At 46.0% G+C, this 17961-nt stretch overlaps 3 protein-coding genes across 3 annotated transcripts; 1 reads left to right on the forward strand and 2 right to left on the reverse strand.

The window, feature by feature from the left end:
* Positions 1-1097: 1097 nt before the first annotated feature.
* E1B28_002909 (uncharacterized protein) lies at positions 1098-2688 on the reverse strand (the record flags this gene model as incomplete). The annotated part of the gene is made up of 10 exons (XM_043159860.1): positions 1098-1283; positions 1342-1459; positions 1512-1599; positions 1658-1804; positions 1875-1953; positions 2023-2044; positions 2106-2138; positions 2193-2466; positions 2507-2525; positions 2602-2688. The coding sequence occupies 10 exons, from the start codon at positions 2686-2688 to the stop codon at positions 1098-1100; spliced, it is 1053 nt and encodes a 350-aa protein (XP_043001814.1).
* A 3578-nt stretch (positions 2689-6266) lies between these two features.
* E1B28_002910 (uncharacterized protein) lies at positions 6267-12569 on the reverse strand (the record flags this gene model as incomplete). The annotated part of the gene is made up of 31 exons (XM_043159861.1): positions 12276-12569; positions 11903-12212; positions 11417-11846; positions 11317-11364; positions 10865-11264; positions 10512-10805; positions 10181-10450; positions 10007-10123; positions 9942-9950; positions 9814-9884; positions 9671-9749; positions 9560-9615; positions 9495-9505; positions 9338-9433; positions 9235-9282; positions 9159-9178; positions 8988-9105; positions 8774-8931; positions 8649-8722; positions 8407-8599; positions 8314-8340; positions 8201-8256; positions 8064-8142; positions 7909-8012; positions 7794-7853; positions 7676-7729; positions 7362-7622; positions 7217-7307; positions 6777-7156; positions 6510-6711; positions 6267-6449 (listed from the first exon to the last, which is right to left on the reverse strand). Exons 7-31 carry the CDS (start codon positions 10334-10336, stop codon positions 6267-6269), a joined length of 2703 nt encoding a protein of 900 aa, XP_043001815.1. The 5' UTR covers positions 10337-10450; positions 10512-10805; positions 10865-11264; positions 11317-11364; positions 11417-11846; positions 11903-12212; positions 12276-12569.
* A 326-nt stretch (positions 12570-12895) lies between these two features.
* Positions 12896-15434, forward strand: E1B28_002911 (uncharacterized protein). Its single transcript, XM_043159862.1, has 10 exons — positions 12896-13101; positions 13150-13442; positions 13506-13594; positions 13658-13791; positions 13847-13890; positions 13953-14062; positions 14114-14295; positions 14350-14832; positions 14892-15139; positions 15193-15434. Exons 1-10 carry the CDS (start codon positions 12937-12939, stop codon positions 15383-15385), a joined length of 1941 nt encoding a protein of 646 aa, XP_043001816.1. The 5' UTR covers positions 12896-12936; the 3' UTR covers positions 15386-15434.
* The last annotated feature ends 2527 nt before the right edge of the window (positions 15435-17961 follow it).

Raw genomic sequence — 17961 nt, forward strand, 5'->3', positions numbered from 1 at the left:
CAGGGAATCAATATAATACCCCTACATGGTCTGTTGACTAATCAGTCACAAATTGAAGCTAATGGTACTTGAATGGTACTCCCAACAAGCGGGCCTGGTCAACCTCACACAAGTCAATTTCCATTCCAAACAAACAACACAGGTCTTTCCAGCCATGCATCATTGGCTACCCCAAGCAGGTGAGAACTATATTTCCATATATATTATCATCACTTATAGCTTCATATACCACAGAAATGCGGCATTGTTCAGCTCGTGTGGCATCACAGACTATTGTTGAACTCTCTGCTGACTCCGCCAACCCCAGGTCACGAGTAATCAGGAGTGGACGAAGTGGTAAAGGTATATGGTGTATGTGGGCCAGCAAAGGTCGCTGGCAGGTACGAGTCTGAGGTCACAACAGATGTAAGTGCATCTAGGATCAGACAGCCGCCCTGCAAAGACCGAGAAGGAAATTTACCTTGAAGCGAAAGGTCACGTTGAAGAGAGTGACTGTGAACAACGTCACTGCAATAAAGCATTGTGTTATCTTATCTGTGGGATAAAAAGGCAAATAAATTCGCACAGTTAAGCGGACCAAAAAACAACCTCGACAAGTCGAGTCTGAGGTACGACTCAGGACTCGTAACCCGATACCCAAGTTAACCCAGGCGGCACAAGATACCTTATCAGATGGCTGATCAACGACTTCAGGTTCGGGTGCTTTGGAAATGAGGGTGCTTTGGATTGAACTTTTTTATTTTAGGAAGTGAGGCGTAGATGACCCTGCGCACATTTGTTGTCGATGTTTGGCAAAGGAATCCTGACACTATTTCTAGTTAAAGGAGATTTGACTAAAGAAAACCAAAATGAGGAAACGAGGGAAATTGACAGTGGGAAATCGCTAACCCCTGCTAGCTTGACTACTTTCTAAGCACTGAGCCAAGAGAAGGGATGGAGAGGAGATGATAGAGAGCAACAGTGATGGCAAGCGCTAATTCTCTTTTGCCCGAAATTTGAATCCCTACACGCTATTTACTGCGTTATTCACATGGATTTATTGGTCTGGTGCACTATCTACGAATATCTACCCTGTTATGTCACGGCTGCGAGATTGGCTATGGTCCAACAATTTTGTCGATTTTCACTGGGGCTAATCCATTATCCAATGGCTGGCCCCCTCCCCCGGTGTCTGTAGACCTCTTGGGGCCATCAGCGAAGTCCATCGTCGACACAGCTTGTTCGACATTATCTACAGATTTGCTCTGTGCAACCTGTGCGATGATGAGCGTCGGTGCCAGTCCCTGTAATGAGGACCTCAGTCTCACTTATCCCACAAGGTAGTAGTGAGTCCAGACGCACCGACATCAGCGTCGAGATTATGGAAAAGTCGACGGAACTCCGGAAACGGAACACTTCCACATACATTAGGATCTGTTGAATCACGAGGCTTGACCCGTAGAGAATGCCTGATTCGATGCTGCAGAATGCCTTCATTATGATGGACTCTGTAGAGATGAAAAAGCACCGACATGATAGCAACAATCGCCCAATACTTTGCATTGATATGACTTCCCATCACCTTTCTTGCTTGGCGGCTGATCCACCAGATCCAGCCACCTGCGAGAGTTGGTATATGAAAAATTGCTTGAGGGCAGAAAGAGAAACAAATTCTAACCTGTCATGAATGCTAGAAGAACTTGAAATATTGCAATGGCAAGGACTGTGTTGTCAGTTATCTGAATGGCTATCTCCGCTATGTGTGTTGGGAATTGAGGGAGGTTATACGCCGCCGCCGTGACGAGGTTGGTTGAAAGAAATAGTCCTGTATGGCGTAATAAAGTTTCTGTGTCAGTTTGTGTGACAGTGCATGATAGTTAGCAGAGAAGAATGACCGTTCAAAACTGTAGCAATGAGTACCAAGGAATAAAGCACAATTTTGTTCCTGTTCCACATGATGTAACATCGGTGAATCTGAACCAATGGATTCAGTGAGCCAGTCCCGACTCCCAGGTTTGCAAAGTTTTAAGAAGATGGACATACGAGCATCCAATCGGCAAGCGTGCTGTCATACCCTAAGGTTCAGAGAGCTGTCTCGGTAAAGGGCTCAGGTCTATAGGACATACTTCATAAGAGGGGGGGATGTGTCCAAAATGCCACTATAAATAGGAACAATGTTGGTGTGTGCATGAAGGTAGGAAACGACAACTCACTTCCAAATGGTCTTCACGTCATCTTGGATTCTATACTGGAGGAACTGGTCGTAGTCTCTTGTCTTTGCAGCGTCGAACTCGATTACAGCTTGGCGTGTTAGCCCCCAAACCTCTGTGCCAGTAAATAACATTGCCAGGACAAACAAGGACACGCTCCCAATGAAATAGATATTCGAGGAGGCTAACACTTTGCGGCAACTAACAAGGGAGTGGACAGCAGAGATGAAAGTAGGGATGTAGACACCTGTTGTCAACAAGGCCTGTTCATCAGAGACTGACATCGGTCAATGGAATGGATAGTTCGAGGATCTCACCGTAAATGAGCGTCATCAGCTATGTACAGGCATGAAAGGAAATTGAAATGTCAGAACGTGGACAGCGGTTCGATCAGCGGAATACAATGACTGACAGTTAGAGTCAATGTAGGATAGATGATGACATGGTAAGGCGACAAATAGGGTTCCAATAGGATTCCGGTGTCGTTTGAGGAAGACATTTATGGAGCGGTCAGTACGCTAGGAAAGAGAACGCGTAAGGGGTTAGGGCTGGAAAGCAAAAAGCTTATAGCCAATGCAACACAATCCTTTGCACGCTATAAGTAGATGCATTGAAGAACGGTCAAACACCGAAATTAGAGACGAGAACGGAAATCTTACCTCAGAACTCTGGTGGAATCTATCATTTGTTATCATCCAAACTGTGATCTTCAAGATCACGACACCGCCAACAGATATGATAGATTATTAGATAGATGAACTGATATGATAGATAGATGATATGATATGATAGATAGATAGGTAGATAGATAGATAGATAGATAGATAGATAGATTACACGGCGTGGTCCCAGAATTCGGTGATAGTGTTCCCATCGGGCCGTTCGGTTTGGTTCAGCGTGGGTCGTACCATTTTTGGGTTTTGAAACTTTAGGGCATTCAGGGAGACGGTTCGGGCCGGAGAAAACCACGGTTTTGGAAGGACAGGACGAGTCCTCAGGCCTCAGGACTCAGTCCTCGTAAGGAGTTGTCGTGGAGTGTACATCTTGACAGGAATAGTGTTGTTGAGGGCCGGGTCGGGCTCAAAACCCTGGGGTCAGGTCGGGTTTCTGAGGGTCAGGGCTCACTAAACCTTGAGCCCCCGCCCTAGCCCTTGAAAGCCCTAAGCCCGGGGTCAGGTCAGGCCTGAGCCAGGGCTTATTAAACAAAAAAAGTTCAGGTAAAAAATAGTGCAAGAATAAGTCAACACACCTATATTTCAACTATTGCTACCCATATGACAACCTCTCAGTGTCTCTCCGCCTCTCAGTTCAATTTCAAGCTTGTAAATTCGTGAATTTCTTCCTGTCCCAAGAGGTCAGTCTACTAAAAATTGCCACAATTATTGTGAATACATACCTCAGAGAGCTATTGCTATAGCAGATGCACATTCACACCTGTTGACAACAAAAACGGCTGTCAGCGACGGTGGTGGAGGTACGTGTCAGCATCTTATTGTGGTAAGTAATCATGTGATGAAGCCCTGGGCCTTGAGCCAGGGTCAGGGCTTTCAGAACTCCAAGCCTGAGCCCTGACCCCAATGAGCCCTTCTCAAAGGGTCGGGCTGGGCTTTCAAAGCCCTGGTCGGGTCAGGCCGGGTCCGAGGGCTCGAGCCCGACCTTCAACATCACTAGACAGGAATAATAATAAGTGAGGTTCCAGATGTCTTTTGGATTCTGATCAGACATGGTGTATGTGGGCCAGCGAAGGTCGCTGGCAGGTACGAGTCCGAGGTCACAACAGATGTAAGTGCATCTAGGATCAGACAGCCGCCCTGCAAAGACCGAGAAGGAAATTTACCTTGAAGCGAAAGGTCGTGTTGAAGAGAGTGACTGTGAACAACGTCACTGCCATAAAGCGTTGTTACTATCTTATCTGCGGGATAAAAAGGCAAATAAATTCGCACAGTTAAGCGGATCAAAAAACAACCTCGACAAGACGAGTCCTCATTCCTCGGACCCGTAACATGGGAGGAAGTTTCGGTCTGCGCCTCCGATGAAGGAGAGAATGTTTGTACGTATTTACCCAGTGCTATTTCCCTAACCCCTTCTGATTTAACAAACCTAGGACGTCGATAATAGGTTTATGTTTTGAACATGTTGAGCTCGGGATCTAAAATTGAGATTTGAGTTGGGTATTGAGATTGAGATGCTTGTTCAAAAAAAATAGAGATGAATTAATTGAGCGAGACGTCGGGATTCAATATTTCAGCTCAAACGCACACAAACTCAATTTTTTTGAATCAAGAACTGAGAATTGAGATGGAGAGTTGAGATTGAGAACCGAGACAGGGAATTGAGATTGAGATTGAGATTGAGATACTTGAGACTTCATTGAGACCCTCACTGAGAATACAAAGGATGCTCACATATCTGCCTTTTTGGTACAGTTCAAAGTTCAAAATAAATTGAGATTTTGATTTGAGAGAGACGTCGCGACGTCTTTTGTTTAAACAAAATGCATGTACTGTCATTGCCCCCGAAGTCGGCAATCCAAGGAGAAATATTTATATAATTAAGAAAATACATACCAGAACCTGTAAATAAAGTACAGTTGCATAAAATACCTTTTGAGGTATGTGCCTGCCAATTTTTGTGTGGGTAGGGTGTAATGCTGTTGAGATATGAATTTTTTAATGAGGGGGTGTCGAAAATGTGGCCCCACAGCGAAGTCGGAAATCGTGGGCCGGCAACGTGATTACATGTGACACAATCATACACATTGATGAATCGTCCAAGAATCGTCAATATCTTGTATATAAGAGGTTTGTTTGAGCACCTGGGACCTATAAATTCATTTTAAATGCTCTTGTTGCAAGATGCATTGATAGAGGCTGTCCTTGTGGGAGGATGACCTTAATTTGGTAGTTTTTCCTCATTTAGGTACAGTCAGAGTGCACTGGTGGCACCAAAATCTATTACAATTCATTGTTGGGTCCTAAGGGGAGCAAATGAAGACAATCTGACATCTGACAGGAATGTTTCCTCCCCTCTAGACACAATTTCTGGGTGTAAAACACAAAAATCTGGGATATTTGCAGGTATGGGCTGTGTAGACTCAAAAAAAATCATAAAAGTCCAAGGATAATAGATTCTGGTAGCCTGATAGGTATATATAACCGTGCTGAGAGCCCTGCCCATGGCATGTCCAGCTGAACTTGAAGTAGTCACTGCAATCTAGGGTCAGAATGATAGAAAAAAAACTGAGTGTATTATATAAACCTGACTCCAGGGACTTGTGAGATAGTTATAGGTGTAGTCCTGGGTGTCTGTGAGATGGGGAAGTATGTTGTGGTCGTAACATACCAAGAACGGCGAGAGGTTGATGAGTACTTGTGCTGCAGTGGCCGATCTCCTGATTAGGAAATATTCTCACGCTTCGATTTTTGGTCGGAAAACTGACCCCTCATTGTGCTACTGCCACAACTCAGTGAGGAACCCATCCCCCGTCATGAAAATTGTCAGGCATGCATATAAGACCCCGCTCCTTCTTTTTTGATAGTATATTTGCTCAAAAATCTAGTCTAGCACTCACTATATTACACTTTTCCGACTTCCCCGTTTTTCCGACTTCAGGGTCGATGACAGTATTTACTGGACAAGGATACCTCCATCCCAAACCCACTGGTTGAACTAGATGTATACACCACTGACCCCCCCCAAAATCCATGCAAAACAATATGAAATTCACGTTATCTCTCCATTTTTCCCGCTATATCGGAATTCCATTCAAAAGTAAGTGAAAAAAGCAAAGGACATTCACCCCATTTACAGCGAAATTTCAGCTTTATTGTCGGAATGCGACTATATGAAAGTGTTCAAGAAATATGTGAATCGCGAGGCATTTCACTCAAATCACCTTTTTTTTCAATTTCACAGGTTAGGTCATGTGAAAGTCCGGCTGAAGGTGCATGAAAAAATGGGTGAAACCACCGACTTCTTCAAGCTCAGTGACTATGAACAACTTCCCATCCAACGTCGTCTTTCGTGATTCTGAGCTATATAGATTACCAATGTCCGAGCCAAGAGAAAACAACTTCATCAAGGAACAGTCACGCCCACAATCGGACTCAGCCAACTCTCATAATCCGACTCATTCGCAGGGTCTCCAGTAACTCTCAAAGCTCTGAGAAGGATCTTATAGGTGCCATTAGGAATAGCCATCCCATTGGCGAATGTCGGTGTAGTGATATTGAACTGATAGAAAGGATCTCCGTCTTCCTCCTATGTAAATGACATTGTCAAATTTCTGGACTCAAAAGTGGATATGGAAGATAGACCTACGAGACTATTACGAGCGAGGTAGTTAAACTCATCCAGGGAGCCAACAATGGGCACATCCCCGAAGGTTCCTCCAGGTCGTTCGCCGAGGAACTCGAAGGTTGATTCAGCTTCTTCAAAGGAAACCTGCTTGTTGAGGGTTGTATTTATCTCAATATTATCATTGACTAAATCAAATCGAAGCTTGGCCGTTCCGAAGACAAGTCTGAAGATGGATGTCATTAAATATAAACATGGGCTAGCAAAAAGAAACGACCCAGGAAGACACACCGTAGAAGAACCGACGGAAAGTCCTCTTCTTCGAACGTATAATTTGTTGTGACTTTCTGAACATCACCGGTGGCATTGAGAATGGCAGGCACTTTGATTCCAAGAACCACGTCAGTGTCATCGACGACTTGTTTGTCCCTGAGAGAAGCTGCGAGTCCCAAATACGGCACATGAAGCGGAGCCTGATCTTCGGCGTCGGACGAGATTTGGATGAACCCAGAGTACACAGGGAACGCGTCAGGGTCCACGCGTAAAGGTGTAAAGTTAGCTGTAATGGTCTTACTCTCGCCGGCTTGCAACATAAATGTCGTAACACTGAGGACAAGACTGGCGAAGTCGTTTGAAAGGGGCACGGGTCCAACAGCGGTAAAGATTGTTCCCTGAAGGAGAAGTTAGTTGAAACCACTTCTCACTTGTGGAACTCCGGCGACACAACGTACTGGGGTCACGGTGGCAGCTGTTCCAGCAGGTTTGTGGGAAATCTGGTACGTCTGTGGTGAAGACGCCTTATTGAAGACCGTAAAGTTTTGTCTAACATATGAAGTATTTAAGATCGGTAATCCTTAAACAAAGAATTCAACTTACACTGCCTGGAAATTTACCGTATCATTTAGAAGGAGTTCACCGGGCGACACGAATGTTGTAGTATGCGCTGCGTTGAACACGTTGATAAGCCCTGCCCCTTGCTGAGTGACCGTTTGCAACACAGCGCCCTCCGTGTGGTTCGAAGGGACGGCAACAGCGGTCGTTTGAAAGAGGGTTCGAATGTTGCGCGCAACCTCGTATGATTTCCCTGTCGCTTGGAGCAGCAAGGCGGCACTTCCTGCAGCAAAGGGAGTCGCCATACTATATCAAGATTCAATACTGACGGTCAGACTAGCGGCAATAGTAGGGCGCACCTTGTCCCAGATGCAAGTAAATATAGACCCCACGATTCGGGCACCGAGGAAAGGCTGCAAGAAGGATACGGGGTGAACTACATTCGGAGTATCCCACGTCTGAAGTAAGATCACGAACATATTGCCCCCAGGTGCACCGACGGACGGTTTGAAATACATGTCCTCTGTGGGGCCAAAGCTAAAGTGAAAACACTTCACTCAAAGGGAAGCTAGAGTCGAAAACAACGGCGAACCTCGAGAATGAGGAAACAAGTCCTCCTGCTGGGTCCTGGAACTGCACCAGGTCTCCATCGAAAGATATCGCCACCGGCACGCCCGCAGCGAGTTGCCGGACAAGCTAGTTACTGGAATAAATGGTTGATCTGTCGGAGGAAAGTGATGTACTCACGAACTCTCCGTCTTCAGCTATAATTAATGCGGCCTTGAAGTTCCTACTAACATTAAGTTCTTCAAGACCCGGAACGTTGCTGATAAATTCAAAGATCAGCGCGCCGGGGCCCGACTCAGTTGAACTATAGCACGTACTTGTAAACCAAAGTTAAATTTCCTCCCTTGGCCGCAATATTAGTCATCTGTTGCATCTATTGATCAGGTCAGCGATGCTTGATGAGAATAAAAAATTGACATGGATCCTTTACAACAGGGCATGTGCCTTTGCGTACAAGCTATATAGGGCATATATTAAAATCAATCAGTCCTTGAACGGTGACTGAGGTAACAGAGATACTGACCACCACGAATGATGACAGGTCAGGAGTGGAGTCCGGAAGTGGATTACAGGCATCATCCACCGCCGTGGTATCATTCGAAGTAGCATAAACAGGGAACGGCGTGCTTACTGGCGACAATGGGGACACTGCGTAGTATGGTATTGGATCATGGGTTGCGCCTTTGACCGTTGCGGTCAGTACGGGGAAAAACGTGCTGAAACGGGTTTAGTCGACGTAGTCAAAGGTCAGGATAGTCTTCTTACGTATCCACACTGGCCACGGAAATGACACCATTTCCGTTTCCAGGAGCAGAGGCGTACCAAGGGCCCGACGCCCCCTTGAAGTAACGGTAAGTACGTCAGTCGTTAACAAGAAATATCACGCGCACATCATTTCCAGCTGCTGCTGTGACGACCATTCCAGATTCTGCGATCCTGCCCGCAACGACTGAAGAAGTTGACCCTGGCCACTCGCCGGCTGTGCCAATTGACAATGTTATGATGTCATGCCCATCCTCCACTGCTCTCAACATAGCGTCGATAATCACTGAAAGTCACACGTTTCATCAGAGTCGAAGTCAGAGTTCAGTCTACCTGACTCACCTTCATCTTCAGTTTGACCACCGTGACACCCAAAGACGCGATAAGCCGAGAGTGAAGCCGAATAAGCAACCCCGCTGATATTGAAGGGATTGGTTCCGGGGTTGGCTCCGATTATTCCCTACTCAAACGAGCCATAAAAATGACGATGGACTCGGGGTAAAAAACCCTTACCGCGACATGAGTACCGTGTCCTGTACGAACATGAGTATTAACACGGTGTGTGTTCACAAAGAGTTCCTGCACGAACCAAGGCATTGATCCAAGGGATCCGGGTCCGGAACTGGATCACTTTTGCCTAAAATGATTGCGGGTGTAAACGGTTGATCCTTCATTGTGTCACAAATAAGTACCGGGCCTGTAGTTGTCTCCGACAAAATCGTATCCTCCGACTATTTTGAAGCCAGGTCCAAAGCCACCTCCCAGAGCAGGATGGGTGTAATCGACACCTACGAAAACATGCTCAAACCGGCTTTCGTGCAGAATAATGATAATGATATGAAGGCCAACCTGTGTCAATACTATTTGAAACCCATTAGAGTGAAGCTAAACACTGGTGCCTGAGGTAAACGTACATCGCGATCTTAATTCCTTCACCAGTAACGCCTTGAGCATGAAGCTTGTCTACGCCCTGAAGGAAATACTATCATCCCTAAGTCCTTGAGACACCATAGTACTGAACTCACAGTAAGGACATGACTTGATTGTGAGACGGGTATAGAATTCCAGTTCTTTTCACTTGAGAGGCCACGAGCAGACACAGGGCTGTTTCAGTGGTACCTGAGGTTCGACTCTGGATTCGAATGCTGATATTGAAGGTGATACTCACCGAGGGCCGGAGAACCTGCGGGCTTGACGTATCGCTTTCACGCCAGGAATGGTACTCAATTTGGAAACATCCTAGTAGTTGAGATACGTTTCAGGATTATGGGAGCGAAGACGATATGTATATCTCACATCAGAACTCTAAAAGAATACATCAGTTCTTCAACGATACTGTTGTCACACAGAATGAGATGTACCTTTAATGTGACTGAGACGCCGACAAAATGAGTATGGTTAAATTCCTTGTTGACATTGTGCGTCACATCCCGCGACTCGAGACCCTGGTATAATTGTTGGTGTACAGCAGCGTAGCCCTGGAGTTGAAAGATCTGCAGTTAACTCTCGCTTTCGCACCTCAAACAACGACGTACCCGCTTAGCATCATTTGCGGAACTTGGGTCTAGTTCAAGAATGTATCGATTCGCCACGAGCGCGAAAGGATCACCGACTCCATTCGCCTTGACGGAAGCAGGCTCGACATCAGCAGAGAGACATAGGAGGGCAAAAAACAAGTACGCGACACCCATGGTAGTAGGTGGTTAGAAGAACAAAACTTCTATTTCGTGGCTGGTTTTGTATTCGTGGCCGGCCCTGCAGGCCGACCCTTGGTAAGTAAGCGAGGTGGGGTTACTACGTGGCGGCTTCCTGGCAGTTTGAGCCCCAGTCTAACACGGCGGGTTTATAGAATGTAGAGAAAATTACTTGCTTTCAATTTCGACTTTACTTTCGACTTTTCGCTCAATCGAACTTATTCCTTGGTAAAAGAGAACTTGCAGAATGCCTGGCGAAATGTTCGGTTCGGGTGAGAGGCCGTAGACTCCGAGAGAGCCGAGGAAGACGACGTTTACATATCACCAGGTCGGGTACATCGTCGATTTCGGAGTCATTCGGGGTCATTAATCATTCCTCATATACATACCCAACTGTTAACCCTTCTTTTCGGTCGGATTTTCCCCAGGTGTTTGTATTGTCGAGAACAGACGCAGGTCAAGACTTCTGAATCGACATGCAACGTGTGAGAGCGATGTGAGAGAACTTGGAAGTAACTGTCTGACCATCATCCGATCTCTACGAGCAGCAAAACTTCCACCACCAAAGTCGTTGGCGAACACGAACCTCTCGTCCATCCACTCGAGGTCGCCATTGGCTCAACAGCCTTTTCCAAACCCCACCAACAATCCAAAATCGACAACCACGGACTTCATACCTGCATCTCCCACACCCCCTTTCCGCACTTTCTACGGGTTCTTGTGCACATCATCGAATATAAAAAGTCTCGCGCCTATCGCATATCGGATCCTACGAGTTTCGCACAAGGCATTTCCATCATAGGCAGCGAAAAGAAGAGAGTTGACAGAGAGATAGACGCCCGCGATGAGATGCCGCAAGATCTATGTACAGGCAGCGGAGGCTAGAGTTCGGATATTGGGCCGACAAGGTCGTTCGAGGAGGTAACTGATGCAGAGAATCAGGGACGGATGAAATAATCATAATGAATACATCTGACTGGGTTTGAAATGCTTTCCGGGTGCCAAGTCGGGCCCCTGGAGGAAATCTATCCAGCCAAATGACGTTAGAGAGGTCAACGCCAAATGAGCTCAACGTACCTCGAACGACATTTGAATGAACAGGTCTACGTCTCATGAGCTTCCTCGATAACATCCCTGGTCGCTTTTAGATCTCGGTACGAAGAAATCATGAACGAGTGCCTGAACGTATCCTTGCAGCCTCAGTCACTCCCAGCGGCGAGCGGGAAAGTCCTGAAGAGCAGAAAGGGGTCCGTAGTTTGTCGGCTGCACAGTCACCGGTAAGGAGGACGTGGTAGCTAGTGAGGGTGGAGGGAGGATAATGAGATGAACTAGGAGGTATCGTAGCAGGTGATGGAGGCGAAGGGATTCGCTTCCCGCGTTCGGTCTCTGATGGTGGTGGCGGCGGGGAGTGCCGGACTGTCTCTGATCGGTTCAGTGGTGGAGGCAATTCCGTTTGAGACTACATTCTTCCGGAAAGTTGACGAACGTTTTTGTTGCTGGAGAGCACCTGCAACCATCAGTTATCGATGAATAGATGAATAAGAGAAAACAGAATGAACGCACCGTGAGACTAGCCTTCGTTAAGAGCCATACCATCTCCCACGCGACACCGAGACAAATAGCGCCCAGAATCATGCGTATGAACGAGCAGGAAAGTGGAGTGGAATCCGTTGGGATGTACAACCACTAACAGCGAAGACTGGTATCTTCCAGGAACCGGGTCGTGGAAGGGGATGAAAACAAAGGGGGTATGCAATTGAGGAGAAGGGAGAAGACTTGTCATGGATGGCAACTTTGGATAAATTTTTTACCAATGAGGGTATAAGACCAGATAGCAGGTTGGAGAAGTGGTTGTGCGTGGTTACCCATCCATCTGAACATTGTTATGCTTACTATCAGGTACGTGCCAGTATTGGAAGAAGAAGAATCGGCGCACCTGAAGCATACAGCTCGTATTGTCAAGGTCAAGGCCGTTCGTTCAGAAAAGTGAGCGTTCATATATCATAACTTGATGAATGGCGTCCTCGTAAGAGAGAGATGTTGCTTCCCCTACTGGAAGAAGAAAAGTTGAGTCTGGTGATGTACTACGCGAGGACTTTACTCCTGAGTTCCCTGAGAAACTATATGATCAGGAAAGAGAATTTAGAAAGGAAAGCCCACAATAAATCTTGGCGAAAGCTCGAGCTTGAGGATGCTCCAAAACGATGGTCAAGGTCGAAGTTCAAGCGCTTCACGCTAAAAGATCTGCGTCGTACAAATAAATACAAAAGGAAATTACACCGGCCCGCCACTTGATGCACTTCGCACACCAAGCCCAACTTCCCGTCACTCCCTCTTATTATTCTTCCACGTTCTGAACATGCCGCTTCTAAACTCACGTTGGATTTGTCTCCGTGGTGGACTGTGCGTATAGGTTGGAGGCGGCTTTCTTGGTTTGTTTTTCGGCGACTCTGGTGCATGTTACATTTGCAGCACTAAGCCGAGCCCGAAGCGCCGGCAATCTCCGACCCCAGGAGGTAATAGTAGATGTTCACACGACTGTCACTTCAAATTCTTGTGCAGGGCCCCAACCTAGTGCGCTGGCCATCTAGTGCATAATGGCTAGGACGAAGCGAAAAAATGCCGGAAAGCAATTGTTAGCTGGATCATCAAGAAACCCGTCAAAGTTCAATACGAATGCGAACTTGAATCCTCACCCGACTGATCGTATCGGATTTCTGGAGAGGATAGTTTTGGAGGCGCCTTTGGAATTGGTGTTTGAAGTGAGTAACCGGATTTGAGATTGTGATTATTGCTCACATTGTCTCTAGTTTTTTTGCTACTTACATCCGCTCGACCTCCTCCATCTGGCACGAACGAGCAAAAACCTGCGAAACTTCCTCATGTCCCGCTCGCTCAGTGAAAGAATCTGGCGCACCGCTCGCAGCGAAAGACAATTCTTTCCCGATCTTCCACCTATTCCTCCGGGCTTCAGTGAACCACAGTTCGCGGCCTTGCTTTTTGAGTCAGATTTTTGTCACGGTTGTGGTCAACATTCGACCCGGAGTGCAAACGTAATCTGGGATTGTAAGGTGTCGTGCCATGAGGACTGCGTGGGCAAGGTGTAAGTCCCCCCCCCCGGTCTTTGCTTGCTATCTGCGTATCAGTAAAAATCACTCTTTGGCAGTTTTTCCGACTTGGACGACATCTTGAGAAAGCAACCCAAACTCGACCAGGAAACGAGGACAGCAATTGAATCCTTCACACCTCATCAGAGTAAGCAGCGGCCGATGACGACTTTGCACACCGGTTCCTACATTTACTATCCAAGAACTTTAGTCTATCGCAATTCGAAGGTATATATTCCATCAATGGTGGAGCAAACTCGCCGCGAGTACATGGAGGCGAAGGATGATCCCGTGCAATTAGCACAATGGCAAGCGAAACAAATCCAGATTCCTGACCTTATTGAGGTGAGCCACTCCTCTCCTAATCCATATCTCAGATTTGCTTACTTATCAATTTTAGTGTTGTAATTGGCAGGAGACCTTAAAAATGAATAGAATACAACTGTACGTGGACGAGGTCTATCTCAAAGTTCTTATATATGATTCCTCTGATTGAATTCCTCAAGTATCAATGACAAATTAAGGAGTCGAGGGTGGGACGACATACAGAAGCACGAACTCGGTGCCTCTCTACTACCGTCCTTTTACAACGAGGCTCACCCGTTCACTGAGGAAGGTACCATACCTCTCAATTCATACAGAAATAAATCCTTCTCATTTTGTCTAGATTGGAACAAGATGGGGCTGGCATTCGCGCAGTTCTGTAAAAGAAGGAAAGCCATACGTTTCAAACAACTCAGAATATCCAGGTTTGCCCAGCGCTTCAACGACGTATCCTACAGCTACAAAACTTTTCAAGAAGCCCGCTGCCAAGAAGGTCGCGCTTTTATGCCGCTTGGCGACCTTATGGTGAGCCCCCAATGCACCCCGCTAAACGACTTGATCTACTACACCCCTATCGAGACTCCTTTCCAAATAGATCGCCCTTACCTAGAGTCTCTCTTGGATCTCGAGGAATTGACGCGGCAATGGATCAGTCGAAAAGATGACCAGTTGAAAACGTATCTCAGCTGGTACAACAGAGAATACGGCACGACATACTCCGACCCCAAGACGGTGGTTTTTAGGTGCAACCAATGCAATGCAGTAGTGTGGGGAGTTCGAATATACGTACACGGATGCACCACCCATGCCCGCTACCCGAAGGACCCCGGACACGTGCCTATGTACTGGAAGTATTCCAAGCTTCACAACCCTTTCGGGTGGGAGCCTTTGACATGGAGCCTGGTGTGTTATGAAGTTCACCCATCGGCGACGGAGTACGCGAAGCAGATTATAGATCTATGTGGGGTGAAAAACTTGGAAACCTTGGAGGAGATGCGTCCTTTATTGGAATGCAAGGCATGCCATGCTCCTCACAACGCCTTCTATCCATGGACACGCGCCGTATGTATCGACTTCTCTATTTAATTCAGACATGCATTATGATCGCTACCGCCCCCCAGTTTACACACGAAGACTCTTCGGAGGCTGGGACGTATATGCATGACCTTCGTATTGCCACTGACGTCGACGTTGAGACCAGGAGAGCTTTGGAGAAGGACGAAGTACAAGAGGCCTTTCTAAAGCTCAAGAGGATTGATGGTTCCTTACATAAGCGATACGTCGTCTGCAAACTGTGCAAGGCGGATCACAAGAACACGATGGGTTGCAGCGACTGGAAAGGGCCCTTGCTAAACCATATGGAAGAAGTGTGAGTTCGCTATCCTATGTGTCCATGAGTATATTGCTGACAAGTGTTTCCAGACATCAAATTTCGAGTGCAGATATCCGTTATGGGGTGCATTTTTCGTGGAATATCACTGCTGTATTTTTCGACTGCCGCCCGAGTCGGAAGTGCAGTAAACCGTGGAGGCCCAGGGGGTCCGATCATACCGATAAACCGATAAGTAGGATTAGTCGAGCTTTGTTCAATTTTCTGGACTTGTTATTATCTTAATCTTGTATCATCGTGCTCTACTGGGTAATACATAATATGATTTACGTCGGCGGAAGGTTCGGGGGTGCAAAGAGCGTTTACCACGAGTGCTAGTGAGGCCTTGAGGCTAACCGTTGCATCAACAAAAGCCGAAACCAAGAAAACGCAAAGCTTACGAGCCGTCTACATAGACTTTGCAATAAAGTATACAAGATCGCATCTCTGGGATGTCGGAGATCGAGAGAAAGGTTTATTATAGATCTCCGCATTAAGGAACGTCGAATATTGACTTTTTAGCGATTCTGTTTACGTCCTCGATCTTCTCCTCTTCTTTCTTCCCACACATCGTATCGTATCCTCCGCTCAGTGCTAATCATCTCAGACGGCCGATGCTGGAAGAGGTTATGGCCTCACTCGGTTAGGCGACATAGGTTATTTGTATTTTGTGAACTGATATTCGAATGGACTCGGAATTCAGAGATCGTGACGTACCCAGGAGTGTCACACAGAAGGCAATTTACGATACTCGGTTGAGGGAGCCATCCCAGAGTATCACCGAACGTGTTGGAAGATGAGAAAGAAGTAAAGGCATGGTGGAGGTCTTTCGGACTATGAGGCCGTCGTCATGACTCAAGTACTCGAAGTCCGACTCATCCGCTCACGACTTATTTTATCTTCTTGACTCAAGTTTCGATTCATTATAAGGGCGTCAGTTTGTAACGTTAATATCGAACATATGTTTAATGAGATCCAGCACGAGCGCGAAACACGGGCCGCCGATACGAATTGCCTTTTGTCTTAGTTTGCCTCCAAGTTTGCCTGTACGTGTATTAAGATCCATCGAAACGCTAAATTCCGACGCGATAATGTCGGTGATTATGTTTCGGGAGATCTCATGATAATTGATTCATTTCGTTGTGTGATAACTACCAAGCAGACTCAAAAACTTCAATGAACTAACGGGATTCAACTGCCCACATCTTAAAGCCTCGACCTTGAGCTATCCCAGAAGGAACCTAGGCGCTACGCTCACTTCTGAACGTTTTGACTGCACTCGGAAAATATGTAAGAGAGCATTCCAAATAAGAAGCGGAGTGAAGAAAACAACATACGGGAACTGGCCGATGACATTGCCAGGAGGGCTGTATTCGCAAACGAAAAACTTGGCGTCCTGCCAGGAGTAAGATGAGTATCAGCGATATTCAAAAAAACAAAAGCCGAAACCGTACCCGGAACTTGCCGTCGAACAAGTTTGGGCAGGTCTTGATAGCACACCCGACTTCCTTCGTATTTTTCCATACCACCTGAGTGAAATGAGACGGCTGGGGGTTTTTCGGATTATAGTCCTCTGTAATGTATGGTACTTAAACGCGTCAAAAAATCAAGTGAATTTTTTGTGCGGATTTTTTCCCCGCAGAGTCAAAATGGTATCGCGCAGTTGGGGATATTCGTCGCAAAGTCAACTTTGTGAGATGCGCACAATCACAATTTCCGATTTCAATCGCACAATCGAAAAATATCTCACCGCACAGTCCGGATTGTGCGTTTTCTCCGCAAAGTTGCGATTATTTTCGTCGCACATTGAAATTCAGGTTTTGACGATCCGGCTATTTGCCGGCTATTATTACCCGGTCAAGTTTTCTGTGATGACATAACACTCACCTGAGTTTCCGAGAGAGAGGATATTCAAGTACAGGTAAAATTCTCTTTGGGGTACACGATAATGGTATTTTCAAGCTACATACTGACAATTGCTGTATTCTTACTTAGCCTTACATACTTATAGATACACCCTTTGAAAGAAACAAGAAAGAAAGAGAAGAGGGAGAGAGAAACAGTTACCTTCTACAGAATACCATAGTTAGAATATTTAGTAGCAATTTTCCTCCACACTCACATATCTCCCTGTGACTGATTGCTTCAAAAATTAATCTTTCCTCAGGTATAGGCTTGTAATTTCTGGGTGCTGTCAGTTAATGTCTTCTAATGAATAGCAATAATTTGAGTACTTACTGATTATTCTACTATCTCCTGACATAAATCAGCCAAATATTAACAAGTGTTCCTCAATGCAGTGTGACAGGCTTGAGGAAGATTGTGACTGGGGTATATGTAAAAGGGACTGGTACTGATAAAATTAAGGCAGAAATAAGTAAGGACTCAGAAGGGGGGTTGATTATAGGGAGGTTAAGGTGGGTGAAGACCCCAGTGAAACAATGTGCTTATCCTTCATCTAGTCTTATTCCAAAGTAGGTTGCTTGGTTGGAATGTGTGAAAAGCTCATATTAAACTTCATGGCCATTATATCTTACTATCCTTGATCTTTATCACTACTGTGGGGGCAGCATCATGAAATGCTGGCCACACACAAGAAAGAAAGAACTACTTGAGAGAACTGAGATGACCACTGGTATTTCAAGATAGACTAAAGTATGAGAACGAGCGACGATCTACTAAAAGAATGTAACCCAAGGTAACCAAATAAACTAAAGCTGTAGGTAAACAAATAAACAACTGGTCAACAAAGAAGATAACCAAAGATAATCAGTACAATGTACAATACAATGAAGGGGATGAAGAAATGTGTTAGGACCAGT

The sequence above is a fragment of the Marasmius oreades genome, chromosome 11 (assembly GCF_018924745.1).
Source record: "Marasmius oreades isolate 03SP1 chromosome 11, whole genome shotgun sequence".
Classification (NCBI taxonomy): domain Eukaryota; kingdom Fungi; phylum Basidiomycota; class Agaricomycetes; order Agaricales; family Marasmiaceae; genus Marasmius; species Marasmius oreades.